This window comes from Neofelis nebulosa, chromosome 7 (genome assembly GCF_028018385.1).
Source record: "Neofelis nebulosa isolate mNeoNeb1 chromosome 7, mNeoNeb1.pri, whole genome shotgun sequence".
Classification (NCBI taxonomy): domain Eukaryota; kingdom Metazoa; phylum Chordata; class Mammalia; order Carnivora; family Felidae; genus Neofelis; species Neofelis nebulosa.
Genome location: NC_080788.1, coordinates 7,182,223 through 7,196,938, shown reverse-complemented (window position 1 = coordinate 7,196,938; position 14,716 = coordinate 7,182,223). Strand labels below are relative to the sequence as shown.

The 14,716-nt window shown below is 54.3% G+C and overlaps 1 protein-coding gene across 7 annotated transcripts in view; it reads left to right on the top strand.

The window, feature by feature from the left end:
• ACAN (aggrecan) overlaps positions 1-14,716 on the top strand; it is a 67,340-nt gene that overhangs the window by 28,144 nt on the left and 24,480 nt on the right. For all 7 annotated transcript variants that reach the window (XM_058736621.1, XM_058736619.1, XM_058736618.1 and 4 more), the window contains exons 2-10: positions 53-129; positions 2,507-2,890; positions 3,978-4,152; positions 6,250-6,377; positions 7,666-7,959; positions 9,590-9,991; positions 12,035-12,209; positions 12,717-12,844; positions 13,847-14,140. In XM_058736621.1, coding sequence (XP_058592604.1) covers positions 60-129; positions 2,507-2,890; positions 3,978-4,152; positions 6,250-6,377; positions 7,666-7,959; positions 9,590-9,991; positions 12,035-12,209; positions 12,717-12,844; positions 13,847-14,140 — 2,050 coding nt within the window. In that variant the 5' untranslated portion in view covers positions 53-59. The remainder of the gene's footprint in view (positions 1-52; positions 130-2,506; positions 2,891-3,977; positions 4,153-6,249; positions 6,378-7,665; positions 7,960-9,589; positions 9,992-12,034; positions 12,210-12,716; positions 12,845-13,846; positions 14,141-14,716) is intronic.

Here is a 14,716-nt window from a genome sequence, read left to right as displayed (position 1 = left end):
ACCCTCAACCTCACTGTAGCTGAACCTAACTCCTCTGCCTCCCTTCTTCCAGGTGAACTATGACCACTTTACTCTTGGTGTTTGTGACTCTGAGGGTCATTACAGCAGCCAGCGCAATAGAAGCTTCAGGTGAGGACACTCCCGTGCGTGTCTCATGTATCCAGCAGGCACTGAAGACTGGATTCTGGGTACTGGGTCCCGAACTTAGTGCTGCTACTCCCAGGGTTATGATTTCCCCTTTCCTGGCCTTTTCCTGGCCTTTTCCTGGCCCTGGCTCTTTCCTATCGAATGAAGGCAAGGCTAACCACAAGGGATGAGGGCGACACGCATGCATCCAGGAGCCCTTGCTTGGGTACTGCTTCTCCCGGCTGCCCTCTAGGATGGACAGACAGCATGAGGGGGAGAGCTCCTGGCAGGTGCCCATCTTCCCAGTCTCCCCTCTGTGGACCTTACCCCAAATTGCCACATACTGAGCTTGGGGTAGAGGCAGGATATAGATAAGCCAAAAGAGGAAATGCCAGCAAGGGAGGATCAACTGGGATATCAAAGAAGAGAAACTTGCTTGAGAAGTGGTCAGAAAGAAGCCACCAACAAATCACACAGGTCTTTGTTTATCTAGGCAAGCCATCCTCAGGGAAGACCCCCCCCCCCGCCCCCCCGCCATGGTTTCTTTCATGTGGCAGGCACTAAGTGGGTTTCTGGTCATCAGGCCCTAAACCAAATGAACAAACTATCCACTGACCCCAGGACAGGTTTGCCCCAAAGTGGGCTGTATCTCCCTTAGACCCAGGCCAGAGAGGCCCCTGCTCTGGGCCATGCACTGTAGAGGCCTTCCTCTGGCCCTCCTCCAGCCCCAGTGCTCCTTAAAGGATGAGGAATCTGTAGGGCCAATGAGACATGTCCACACAGATCTATGCTCCCCCTTTAGACCACACTGGGCACCTAGGATGCCCCTAATTCCCTGCCCAATTGGACCCAAGCCACTTCCAGAGACACATAGGTGTCTCCTCTGGGCCCATCCTCCTAGACGGGGGACCATTCCCCTGGTGTGAGCTACCCCAGGCCCGTGGGAGGAGTCAAGGGGTGGCCGTTTGTATGGGGTGTGGACGGAGCTGGGGCGTGAGGGCTGGGGTAAGCACGGAGCCCTCACGGGGCAGAGACGTGGCAGAGAAGCCGGCCTCCTGCGTGGCCACCCAATCCCAAACTCCAAGGAATCCAAGAATTCTAAATGTGAGTCTGGCTTCTCCTTTTGAAAGGTATCATTGTCCAATAGCAAGATAGAACGGATTTTATTTAACAATCTGTGGCCTTGATTTATAACTTTTAAATATTTATACGCAGGCTCTATGGGTCTCCATCTGTACTCCTTCTCTGGGACCCATAGATACCCGGCCCCGGGCCGTAACCTGGGTGGTTTGTCCACACAGGCAAACCGGTTCCTAGGGTTGGTTGAGAGCTTTAAAAACTGCAGGGTTGGACACTGCTGTCACTCTTAGCTCTCCCCAGAGAACCGCCAGCGCTAAAACCATGCTGTGTTTACGGGGCATGGGCTGAGCCCTCAGAGGGAGATTTTTGTGGAAGGACCTGGTGGTGGCTGCCCAGGACATCAGAAGGTTGGGTCTGGACCCCAAACATTCCTGGCACCCCCTTCCTTGCCCTGTTGTGTGTCTACCACCCACAAATATCTGGAAGATTTTTATTTTCAACCTGTAGGCTCTCCTGGAAAAAAAAAAGGGGGGGGGGGCCATAAGTGTATGACATGCCATGAAAGGTGCTATTTTTGCAAAAGCTGTTTCTTTCCCGTCCCAGGAGGATCTTTTATTTCGGACAGGATTTGGTCAGGATTTTGGTCCCTACTAACACTCTCCATGAGTTTTTGTGGAGCTGATCATCCCCCCCCCACCCACCCCCCACCTCGGTCTGATTCTTTGCAGACATATGTAAATGTCCGACACCCCCCCCCCCTCCGTTCCCCAACAGCAGAAGAGAATGCCTTATCCCTCAGCAAAGTCGGGATGGAGTCCAAAGTGGACCCCCTCAGCTGGGACACGCCTTTGAAGTTTCGCATCGGAGCTTTAAACATTGTGTGGATTTTTTTTTCTTCCCCATAATAATTTTTCCTGCCCCAACATGATTTTTTTCCCCAAAAATCTTTGAGTCAAGCTGTCACTCCAGGAAGATGGTCCTGTTTGTCTTATGGCTTGGCATCCCCCGGGGTACCCCAGTTTGAGGAACAGAGAGGAGGCTGTCAGCTCTGGAGCTTTCCTTGCCCTCCTCTGCAGCCCTTTTCCAGCTCCATAGTTCCTGTCTCGTGGCACAGAGACCAGGGGGCTTGAGGAACGCTGCTCTGGAAAAGGTGTAACAATGCTTCCCGGGAATTCCCGATGGCACAGGAACGGCCCCCACCATAGATACGGACACGCTCACGGGCTTTTGTCAATTCCAAAATGACAGGGAGGCTGGGCGGTCCTCTCTCGGCACTAACAGCTCTGTCTCTCCCCCACAGACCCTGACAACTCGCTGAGTGTCAGCATCCCCGAACCGTCCCCCCTGCGGGTCCTCCTGGGGAGCTCCCTCACCATCCCCTGCTACTTCATCGACCCCATGCACCCCGTGACCACCGCCCCCTCCACCGCCCCCCTCTCCCCAAGAATCAAGTGGAGCCGCATTTCCAAGGAGAAGGAGGTAGTGTTGCTAGTGGCCACGGAAGGGCAGGTGCGGGTTAACAGTGCCTACCAAGACAAGGTCTCGCTGCCCAACTATCCGGCCATCCCCAGCGACGCCACCTTGGAAATCCAGAACCTGCGTTCCAATGACTCTGGGATGTACCGCTGTGAGGTTATGCACGGCATTGAGGACAGCGAGGCTACCCTGGAGGTCGTGGTGAAAGGTGAGGACCTCCCACGGGCATGCTGCTTCGCCTGGGGAAAGAGCGAGAACAGTATCCTCACAGCAGTGGACCCAGACAGGCTGGTTTTCAGATCCCAGCTGCCCCCCCACCCCCAGCTTGCAGCTCCCTCAGTCAAGTCAGTTAAGCTTCAGCTGCTGCCCCTGTAACACGGAGCTAGTACTGTCATTCTCTCTGGACTTTGAGGGAATTAAACACGTCCTAACCATAGTCACCTGTAAATGAAAGTTTGCGTTGCACAGCAGTCCCAGGATTCAGTGGACCTTGTGCTCCTCCCCATCTTACAGACTAGTAAACTGAGGTTAAGTGACCTGCCTGAAGTTTCCCTGGAAGTGACTCTTCACCCAGGTGTCTTTTCCCTCCCCCAGCCCCTCCCCCAGCCCCATTCTGTTCCAGAAGCCAAAGAAAAAGATGAAGTCTCTCTGGTTCCCTTCTCTCGATGGCCCACAGGGAATGGTTGTGGCCTTTCGGTTGGCTTGAGGACAGGGCTCACACTAGGATGCCCCTGGGCTGAGGATACATGGGGATCGAAGTGTCCCTCTCCCCAGAGAAAATATGAGGCCTGGGGTTCCAAGAAAAAATTAAAAGGAGGCAGATTTTAGTTGAATTCAAAGAACTTCCTGATTATCAGAACTATAGAAACTCAAAAAAGATACCTTGTGAGGTAGTGAGGTCCTGTTACCGGAGGTGTTTCAGCAAAGGCAAGAGGGCCACGTGCAAATGTGGAGAGGAGGTCTAGGCATCAGCTAGAGGCCCGGGGCAGATGTCCCTAAGGCCCCTTAGGGACTATGGCCACAACTCTTCGAGGTCTTTGACGTGCGAATGTGGAGAGGAGGTCTAGGCATCAGCTAGAGGCCCGGGGCAGATGCCCCTTGGGCCCCTTAGGGACCACGGCCACAACTCTTCAAGGTCTTTGACGTGGGAATGTGGAGAGGAGGTCTAGGCATCAGCTAGAGGCCCGGGGCAGATGTCCCTCGGGCCCCTTAGGGACCACGGCCACAACTCTTCGAGGTCTTCGATGGCCAGAGGCCGTGCCTGACTTGCTGTCCCGCCCACGCGTGTCTTGCAGGCATCGTGTTCCATTACAGAGCTATCTCCACACGCTACACGCTGGACTTTGACAGGGCACAGCGGGCCTGCCTGCAGAACAGTGCCATCATCGCCACACCCGAACAGCTGCAGGCTGCCTACGAGGACGGCTTCCACCAGTGCGATGCTGGCTGGCTGGCCGACCAGACTGTCAGGTGAGCCCCCCGGGGCCACCCGCGGGGCGGGGCGGGGTGGGCGATGGACCGGAACACCGACCGGCACGGAGCTGGTGCCAGCCCGACACCGCAGCCGGCCTCGGCGGGGGCTGGAGTAAGTGCCTTGGCCGACTGTGACAATCCGTCTATCGTTACGCAGAAACAGGTGGATTTGGGGCTGTTCGTTTATCCTATGCGGTAAGATAGAATAAGGTCTCAGGTATTTTGTTTACAGAAAGCTCATCAGGTGCTTTTCTGGATAGCTCCAGTGCTACCGTGGAAATACTTTTATTAGCCGATAGGAATTCTAAAATAATACAGAACTTGCCACAGAAGGCCTTTATGTGCCTTACTTTTAAAATGTTTTTAATGTTATTTATTTTTGAGAGGGAGAGAGAGAGCGTGCATGCAAGTGAGGGAGGGGCAGAGAGAGGGAGGGAGACAGAATCCGAAGCAGGCTCCAAGTTCTGGGCCATCAGCACAGAGCCCGACGCGGGGCTCGAACCCACAAACTGTGAGATCATGACCTGAGCCGAAGTTGGACACTCAACCGACTGAGCCATCCAGGCGCCCCTGTGTGCCTTACTTTTTTTTTTTAAAAAAAGGGGGGTTTATTGTACTCATTTGAATATACAGTGTAATTTGCAAGACGGTAAATGTGCCCAGGGCAATCCGTCTCAGACATGCTCATGTGGGAGCTCCCAGGGAGCCAGGACATGTCCTGGGGTGTCTGGGGGTTCTGCTCGTGGAAATCCCATGGCACCACAACCGGTCCAAATCCTAGCAGCTTTGCCCTACACGATCATTTTCTCCGTGCAAATTACACATCATTCTCCTTTCTGCCCACATTCCCCTTTGGCATGATGTCTTCACTGGTCCTTTAAACTTTGGTGTTTCGGGGGCGCCTGGGTGGTTCAGTCAGTTAAGGGTCCGACTCCGGCTCGGGTCATGATCTCACGGTCCGTGAGTTCGAGCCCCGCGTCGGGCTCTGTGCTGACGGCTCAGAGCCTGGAGCCTGTTTTGGATTCTGTGTCTCCCTCTCTCTCTGACCCTGCCCCGTTCATGCTCTGTCTCTCTCTGTCTCAAAAATAAATAAACGTTAAAAAAAAAAATTTTAACTTCGGTGTTTCGTGTATTTTTTTTAGCTGCTTTATTTTTTTGTTGTTGTTTTTAATAATGCAAGACATATATAAATTAAGCTTTTTGGCACATTTTCCCCCCTACAAGTACAGCTGCTGAGGGATGGGTAGGCCAGCAGGACAGACAGAGCTCTGCCCTCGAGGGATCTCAGTCTGTGAGAGCAAGCCTGTTCAGGCGAGAGGAGACATCCATTCACGATGGATCCGAGCTCTCAACAGAAAAACCAGAACCACAAAGCCTCCAGAGGAAAACATCTTTGCAATCTTTGAGATTTTAGGACACAACACCCACTAAAAGGAAAACAAGATGAGACAGCAGCCTCACGTAGTCCAAGAGCCCACATCCCCAGCTCACAAACAGCTGGGCTCAGACCACAGCTCTGACACTTAGCCGCTGTGTGACATTGGACAAATTGCTTAACGTCTCTGGGCCCCAGTTTCTTCCAGGCTAAAATGGAGTCTTTATAGCACTTGCCTCATTAGGTTGATGTGAGACCCAAATGATACAAAGCAGGGGTCAGCAAGGGACAGCCCATGGGCCGAATCCAGCCATCCTCGTTTCTGTGCGTAAAGTTGTGTGGGAACCCTGTGGTGGTTTCACACCACGGTGGCAGGGTTGAGTGGTCAAGTTGAGACCCCAGAGGCTGCAAGCCCCAAAATATTTACCATCTAGCCTTTCTACAGAAGAGGTTTGCAGGCCCCTGATACAATATGTTCAGTACTGATAAATATTCGGTAAAGGGGGCTGCCTGTAGTCACCACAAACTGTGAAAACACGCATCTCGGTAAAGCTTGGGAAAAACTGTAAAAACATGTGGTCCACGTACCCAGGGCAGATGCTGGCAAACACATCAGTGAGTCACTGTTTCCTCCCACGTCGGAGGGAGGGTACAAGGGCACAGGCCACAGGCCCCTTCTGTTTCCTGAATGTCACGCCCCCACTCTGGGTTCCTGGCAGGTACCCCATCCACACTCCGAGGGAAGGCTGTTATGGGGACAAGGATGAGTTTCCGGGCGTGAGGACATACGGCATCCGAGACACCAATGAGACCTATGATGTGTACTGCTTCGCTGAAGACATGGAAGGTGAGGCCCCACCCCCGTCCCCAAAGCCCCTGCCGGTGCCCTTCTCCCCACTGACACTCGGGATCACACGGGCCTCCTCTGGGGCAGGGCTCTAGCCCAGCTGCACCCCATACTCAACCCCTCTGCCATGCACAGGGAGAATGAGAAGGAGGGAAAGGGCCTGCAGGCCCCTCACTGTCCACTTGGGAAAGGGCCTCAGGGGCCCCAGGCACCTGCCAAATGTCTGGCACCGCTACTGGGCCCGAGAATGCTTGTCTCTGTCTCTCCCCTGGGACCGCCCCTCCCAGCCAGGATGCCCCACCGCTCAGTGCTCGGACCAGCCCGTCACCGTCCCAAGGTCCACTGCACCAGCCCAGCCCAGCCCCCCTCACCAAGGACACCCCAGGCTGCTCCAGGGTGGGCCGAACAGAAACGTAGTTCCCAGGAGAGCTGGCTGCCCCCCCCCACCCTCTCTCGGCTTCTCCGCTGTCTGCCCCCAGCCCCATCCAGGCAGTCTCCGTGGGCTGGTTCTGGAGGGCCCTGGAGCATAGCAGGAAGGGACCTGGAGTCTTTCTCTGCTTTGTAGAGGGTGCTGATTTTGGTCCCAGTCAGAGCTTCCCAAGTTACCCAGGCATGTGGATGACAGTTCTCCCATCTGTACCCATCACCCCTTTGGACATTCCAGACCGCAGCCGCTGCCCCCAGCCCCAGCCCCAACCCAGCTCGCAGCTTCTCCCAGGAAAAGACCTGACAACCTGACTCATTGGAGGCAGGGACAGTCCCCCGCTTTCTCACCTCTGTGCTCCTTTTCCTCATTCTCATGCCTGGGCCCAAAGCCTATTAAGGAGCAAGCAGCTGTGTCCCCATTCTTGGGCATTGCCCATCAGAGCTGCCCCTGAACAGGGCCAGCCAGCACCTTCCCCGAGAACAGGTGCCCACCACGCACCCCTAACCCCCCTCACATAACTTTCTTAGGTTTCTGCAAATAGTAAAAAGAGCTCAGAAGCCCCCACTAATGCCCTTATGGATGCTGCAGGCTAGAGACCCCAGTTTAAGAACCACTGCTCTAAGGGTCAGAGTTCAATGCCTGCTTGTCCCGTCAGAATGGGAAGTTTTGTAAAGGATTGCTTGCATAGGCAATGCTTAACTTGTAGGAGAGATGCCCCGGGAGGAGGATGTTCCACAACAGAGTGCGTGCAAGGATGATTTGGAGCAGGATTTGGGATCCTAGCAGCCACATGGATTGGCTGGGGATGCAGGGCAGGAGCGGGGAGGGAGATCCTCACTCTGCTGGCCCCGTCCTTCGCAGGCGAGGTCTTCTATGCGACATCTCCGGAGAAGTTCACCTTCCAGGAGGCAGCCAATGAGTGTCGGCGGCTGGGCGCCCGGCTGGCCACCACGGGCCAGCTCTACCTGGCCTGGCAGAGCGGCATGGACATGTGCAGTGCTGGCTGGCTGGCCGACCGCAGTGTGCGCTACCCCATCTCCAAAGCCCGGCCCAACTGCGGGGGCAACCTGCTGGGCGTGAGGACCGTCTACCTGCATGCCAACCAGACGGGCTACCCTGACCCCTCATCCCGCTATGACGCCATCTGCTACACAGGTGGGGCTGGGGGGGGGACTGGGGGCCGGGAGGGGGGTCGTGCCACGGAAATTGTGGCCCAGAGGAGGGGGGCTTGGAATGGGGGTTTGTTTCTACTCCTTCTCAAGGGGCCACAGGGTGCCTGAACTTCATGTTTCAGCAATCCCACCTCTTTCTTTCTTTCTTTCTTTCTTTCTTTCTTTCTTTCTTTCTTTCTTTCTTTCTTTCTTTCTCTTTCTTTCTCTCTTTCTTTCTTTCTCTTTCTTTCCTTCCTTCCTTCCTTCCTTCCTTCCTTCCTTCCTTCCTTCCTTCCTTCCTTCCTTCCTGAGAGGGAGAAAGAACAAAAGAGTGAGAGGAGGAGAGAGGCAGAGGATCCAATGTGGGGCTCCAACTCACGAACTGTGAGATCATGACCTGAGCTGAAGTCGGAATCTTAACCGACTGAGCCACCCAGGGGCCCCAGCAACTCCCGTTTTCACTAGCTCCTGGAAGAGTCACGTAGAACCACTGTAGGCACCAGCATCCAGCCCTGTCTCATCGTCGGCTCAGAATAGGGTTAAAAGCACGAGCTTTAGAGTCTGCGCTTTCTCAGATTTGAATCACAGCCCTGCCAACGTTTACTGTGAGGCCGGGGAAAGCCTCGCCTTCCCCATCTGTCTGAGGGGAAGGTGGTGGGGCCCTGACCCGGAACCATGCCGCACAGGCGGGCACTGTTACCCACCCTCTTAAAGCAAATGCGCTTAAAAAGACGGGCTTTTTAAAGACGCACACTTAAAATGTGCTTTAAAAGACGCACACTTAAAAAGAGTGCGGGGGGAGAGGTTTGACAGGCAATTTATTTTGAAAATTTAGACTAAAACCTTTAAAAATGAGATTTTTCTCTTATAGTCCACACAGTCTAGGTTAGAATCACAATCCCATGCTAATTCTTAGAGGGGGAAAAAACCCCCAGTAATATGGGGCTGCATCACTTTATGACAAAATTGATGACGGTGCGATGGCATAGCTCACTTCACGTTTGACCGTCATAGCTGGTCTTACATGAAGATGGGTATTTTTGCAAAAGTAATGAGGATTTCCCCCAAAGCCTCTCTTAACCGTTCAGTATCCTTAGCAGCTTTTTCAAAGTGGTAGCACCCTTGTGGATTTCATCTTTCTTAAATTATGGGCTGGTCGTTTCTGCCAGACCCTCGTTTGCTCACGACAGAGACACGCAGGTGCCTTATGTCACTTTTATCCGTTTCGTGAGCTCCCACATCTTTGGCAAGGTTTTCCAGTTCCACCTTGTAACTGATTTACAACGTCCTGTTGGCTAGTTACAACGTCAGATGGTCAACAAGGCACCTGGACGACAGGTAAGGAGGCAATGGGTGTTGATCAAGAACGGATCCTGGAGCTGGACTGGTTTTCTGAGCGGTGAGCTGCTTGGTCAATATCTCGTGCTATGATGATGTCGCGTTCTTTTGCAACATGGAAAGGCCTCCTAGAATGAGCGCGCGCAGAGTTGAAGCCGCCTGCAAAGGGTCCGGCAAGGTGCCGAGGCACCGTGAGTTTTCCTCCCCTGGTGGGGGAAGCCGGTGGATCCGATGCCCGTCTCCCTCAAGCCAGCCCCAGGCTGAGCGCCTAAAGCCGGTCTTTCCCCCTGCCCCAGGTGAAGACTTTGTGGACATCCCAGAAAACTTCTTCGGGGTGGGTGGTGAGGAGGACATCACCATCCAGACAGTGACCTGGCCTGATGTGGAGCTGCCTCTGCCCCGAAACGTCACCGAGGGTGAAGCCCGAGGCAACGTGATCCTTACTGTGAAACCCATCTTTGATGTCTCCCCCACTATCCCGGAGCCCGAGGAGCCCTTCACGTTCGTCCCCGAAGTAGGGGCCACTGCCTTCCCTGAGGCTGAGAACAGGACTGGAGAGGCCACCAGGCCCTGGGGTGTCCCCGAGGAGTCCACGCCTGGCCTGGCCTTCACCGCCTTCACCAGCGAGGACCATGTCGTGCAGGTGACCGCAGTCCCAGGCGCCACCGAGGTTCCCGGGCGGCCACGATTGCCAGGGGGTAAGTGCCTGCCCCTCAAGGGGCCGCGTGGGGGCTAGGGGCAGGTGGAAAGAACTTGGCCTTAGGGATGTAACTTCAGCTTAACTTGAGACCTGGGCCGAGGCTTTCTCCTGTCAGACTCGGTTCTCCTTGTTTGTAAAAAAGGGGGATGGGCCAGAGCGGTGACCTCCACGCTTTTTTGCCACAGAGCATTTCCTTCGAATGAAGTTATAGGTAGAAACCAGACTATGTGTCAAGCAGGTAAAGATGCCACATGGGTCTAGGTGAAATCGAATAAAGAACTGGGCCTCTTTTGTCCAGGGGTCCTTCTTGCCCCATCAGACACCCCCAAAGAACAGAGCCACTTGAGAACTTCTACAAAGGTGACCCCAGGGCTTCTCACAGCACTGGCCTTCCAGGACAGGGGTCAGCAAACCAAGTTCCGGCAGCCAAATCCAGCTTGCCACCTGTTTTTAAATTTTTTTCAATGTTTTTTTATTTTATTACTTTGAGAGAGAGAGAGAAAGAGCAGGGGAGGGGCAGAGAGAGAGGGAGACACAGAATCCAAAGCAGGCTCCAGGCTCTGAGCTGTCAGCACAGAGCCTGATGCAGGGCTCCAACTCCCAGACCGGGAGATCATGACCTGAGCCGAAGTCAGACGCTTAACCAACTGAGCCACCCAGGTGCCCCGCCACCTATTTTTATAAGGCCCACAAACTAAGGATAGTTTTACAGTTTTAGATAGTCGGGGCACAAAGTCAAAATAAGAATAATATTCTAATATTCTGTGACGTATAACAAAAATTATATAGCATTCAAGATTTAATGTCCACAAATAACGTTTGATTGGAACAAAGCCACACCTATTTGTCCACGTGATGTCTGTGGCTAATTTAGGACTGTCATGGCAGAGTTGAGTAGTTGTGACAGAAACCATTCTTCACATGAAGAGTGAAATGTGTCCTGTCTGGCCCTTTCCAGAAAATGTCGGCCAACCCCTGATCTAGGATGATGGTGTTCCAGGTGTTTAAGGAATGTCTGGAGACTTTGGATGTCATGTCACATAGAGCTCAGCTGTTCCCCATACTCCAATCCAAGAACCAGAAGGACATTCTGGGGTGGCTTTCCTAAGGGCCTTGGTGGTGTCCCCTCCTGGGGGAAGAGCAAATAGTCACTGTCTTCCACCATCACACACATGATGCCACCAAGCAGGATTTCAGCCTGAATTGCCCAGAGAAATACAATATGTTGGGAAGGAGAAATTGTTTGGAAGTTCCGGGGGGTAACGCCAACAATGGCCGGGTCTGAGGGTTGGCCCGGGACTGGGAAGAGCCCCACTGGCCACCATGTGAGAAGGCGCCAATGGACGGATGGGCACCTGCCACAGGACAGAGGATGTGGGATTTGCAGCTGTGATATAACCTGGCCGATCACCCAGGGAAGTGTGTGTGCGGCTGGATACAACAGGAAAGGCTGAGTAAATGGGGGGCTCAAAGACAGGGCCCCTTTGGGCACCTGGCCAAAGCCATGAGGACACTCCCCAGAATGTGCCCGGTGCACACCCACAAAAACTCTCACAGCCACTTTCAGAGAGGCCGCCCACCCCCTGGCCCCTGGGCCAAGTGGAAGAAATGCTAATGGTTGGTGTATTCCTTAGCCTTTTCTGTATTTTCTGAATGTTCTGTAATGAACGTGTATTCTTTTTGTCATGAGAAAAAAATGCGTTTGTTTTAAAGGGTAAAGGCACAAATGAGCAGTCTGGGAGTGAGGGGCCCAAAGAGGAAGGTTGGGGACACCCAGGGCAGAAGAGTCATCAAAGGCTTTCTCAGGGAGATGGAGTTCAGGAGCAGCTTGAACAAGCGGAGGGAACCAGCTTGGTTGAGAAGAGGATCAGAAGCAGGAAAGGAAGGAGGGGGTGAAGGGAAGTCACTCCTCAAGGAGCCAGAGCTCCCTCCACGCCCTCAAAGCCATGAGGACCCGCCCCATGGGCACCGGCATGCTGGTATCCAGTCCCTGCCCTGAGCCTACCTCGTCTCTCCTTCTCTCCCTCCCCTCCCCACCCAGGGGTTGTGTTCCACTACCGGCCAGGCTCTGCCCGCTACGCCCTGACGTTTGCGGAAGCTCAGCAGGCCTGCCTGCGCACCGGGGCAGTGATCGCCTCCCCGGAGCAGCTCCAGGCCGCCTATGAAGCAGGCTACGAGCAGTGTGATGCTGGCTGGCTGCAAGACCAGACTGTCAGGTGAGGGATGAGCCCAGCCTCGCTTCCAGCCCAGAACCGTGAGGGGTCGGGCTTGGGGAGCCAGCCAGTGCACAGTGGGCACCCAATACACTGTGCAATAATGAACGAATTCATGACTCCATGGCTGCTCCCCTAATTTCTCCCCCAGAACCAAGGCATATTATCCTGAGTCGGTGGCGAAGGGCCCCAGGTGACATTAAGTCCTTGGTCATTTACCCCCAAGGAACAGGGAGGGAGAATCTCTCCTCAAGGCCCCCCCGCCCGGGTCCCCTCCAGCTTGACCCAATGCCCTTCTATACAACCGGCTCTCTTCTGAAGCCGGGAATCCCCCCAGGGGCCTCCAGACCCTTTCCTCAGCCACACGGGGAGCTTGCCACATAAGGGGACTGCTGTCACTGAAGATGCACCCTGCCAGAGTCCCAAGAGGCCTGCCAGCCTCACCCCGGGCCCTGCCTCTCCCGGCCCCTGGAATAGGCTTTCAGGTGCCCCTCCTGCCCTCCTTTGCAGATACCCCATCGTGAGCCCACGAACCCCATGTGTGGGTGATAAAGACAGCAGCCCGGGAGTCAGGACCTACGGCGTCCGGCCACCGTCAGAAACCTATGATGTCTACTGCTACGTGGACAGGCTCGAGGGTACAAGCCACATTCTCACATTTGGGGCCCCAGCCAGGCAGGGGGCTGATGGGGAGACACAAAGAGGAGGGGGAATTACCATCCCCCCGGCTCTCTTCCCACCCAGGGGCAGAAAGGCCGGCCCAGCCCCTCTCTCGGGCCAAGCTCCCTCTCTCCCTCCGGAATGGTTCATACGGGTCCCCCAGGATTGCAGGCGAGGCCTCCCCCATCTGCCTCTTGGAGAATCTCGGTGCCTTGGAACAAATGAAAGCCTCTGAGAAGTCCTGCAATAGAAAAACCTCTTTAACTGTGCTTAGCCAAGTGCCCAAGCTTACTCAACCACAGACATTTTATTTTGCTGCGTTTCACGTCTTTTCGTTTCAATTATAATCATCAAATTACTATCCCATAGAACCCAATTTTGGAAATGCTGGCATTATTCTGGAAAGATTTTGGTATAGCCACTCACCTGTTTTGGGGACCTGGGGCAGGTTACTTAACCTCTCTGGGCCTCGGTTTCCTCATCTATAAAATAGGGCTGATTGTGCCTCATATCAGAGATTTCTGTGAGTATCAAATGAGATGTGTATGAGAAGGGCCCGGTACAGTAGGTGTCCACTAAATGTGAACCTCCTGCCCCCAATTCAGACAAGCAGCTGCGTACAGTTCTGGGTGTGGGGACCGAAACCCCAAGAGTGGCTACAGGACCCACCCCTCCCCTCGAGGAGCCCCCAGGGTGGGGGTGGGGGTTGCAGGTCCACAGCGTTCGGGTGCTCCATGCTTAAGTGCTGTGGTGTAGGGAGCACAGGGGAGTTGGAGGGAAGGTGCCCAAGGGAATGCCTCTCTTAGCAGAGGAGGGGGGCCCCAAGTGTGACGGGGCAGTCTAGAAAACAGAGAAGGAGGGAGGCTGTTTCCATGTAGAGTGACCAACTGGCTTCAATTCTCTTGCCCCGCCCCTGGGTGAGCTGAGGCTACTCTGGCTGTGGACATGAGGGTCACACCTGCACCTGCCTCTGCCCCCAGGGGAGGTGTTCTTTGTCACACGCCCGGAACAGTTCACCTTCGAGGAGGCCCTGGCATTCTGTGAATCCCACAACGCCACACTGGCCTCCACGGGCCAGCTCTACGCCGCCTGGAGCCAGGGCCTGGACAAGTGCTATGCTGGCTGGCTGTCCGACGGCAGCCTCCGCTACCCCATCGTCACCCCGAGGCCCTCCTGTGGCGGAGACAAGCCAGGCGTGAGAACCGTCTACCTTTACCCCAACCAGACAGGCCTCCCAGACCCACTGTCCCGGCATCATGCCTTCTGCTTCCGAGGTACGTGTTCTCACCTCTCCTCCAGCCTCCCTTCTGCCTGGGGGTGACTCCTCTGGCTTCACCCCTTCACACCTTCACTCCTGCCCGCTATCCCCATCCATCAGAGCAAGGAGGGAAAAGTCAGTCCCTCTTGGGCAGGGCCAGCTCCGGAGCTAGCATGATCTTGAGCGTTGACCCCAAGGCATGTACATCCTTCTCAAGTTCCTCCGAGACAGGCAGAGAGAGGCGAGTGAAAGCTTGGGCTCTAAAACCAGGTTGACCTGAATTTTGATTACAGTTCTTCTGCGTAATAGCTGTGTGACCCTGGGCAAGTCACTTAACCTCTCTGTTCCTCTGTTTCATCTATAAAATAGTGATGTAATAGTTCCTACCTGAAAGGGTTGCTGTACCGATAAACTGGGATAGTGCACACAAAACACTTGGCATTGTGCTTGGGACATAGTAAATTCTCAGCAAATGTTAGCTTTACTGTTGTAAATAACACCCATATACACATGCACACAATATATATACCGTTTTAATTTGCAACCCTTGCCAAGGTTTCTCCTGCTTCCAGATATTTTTGTGAGGAGTTGA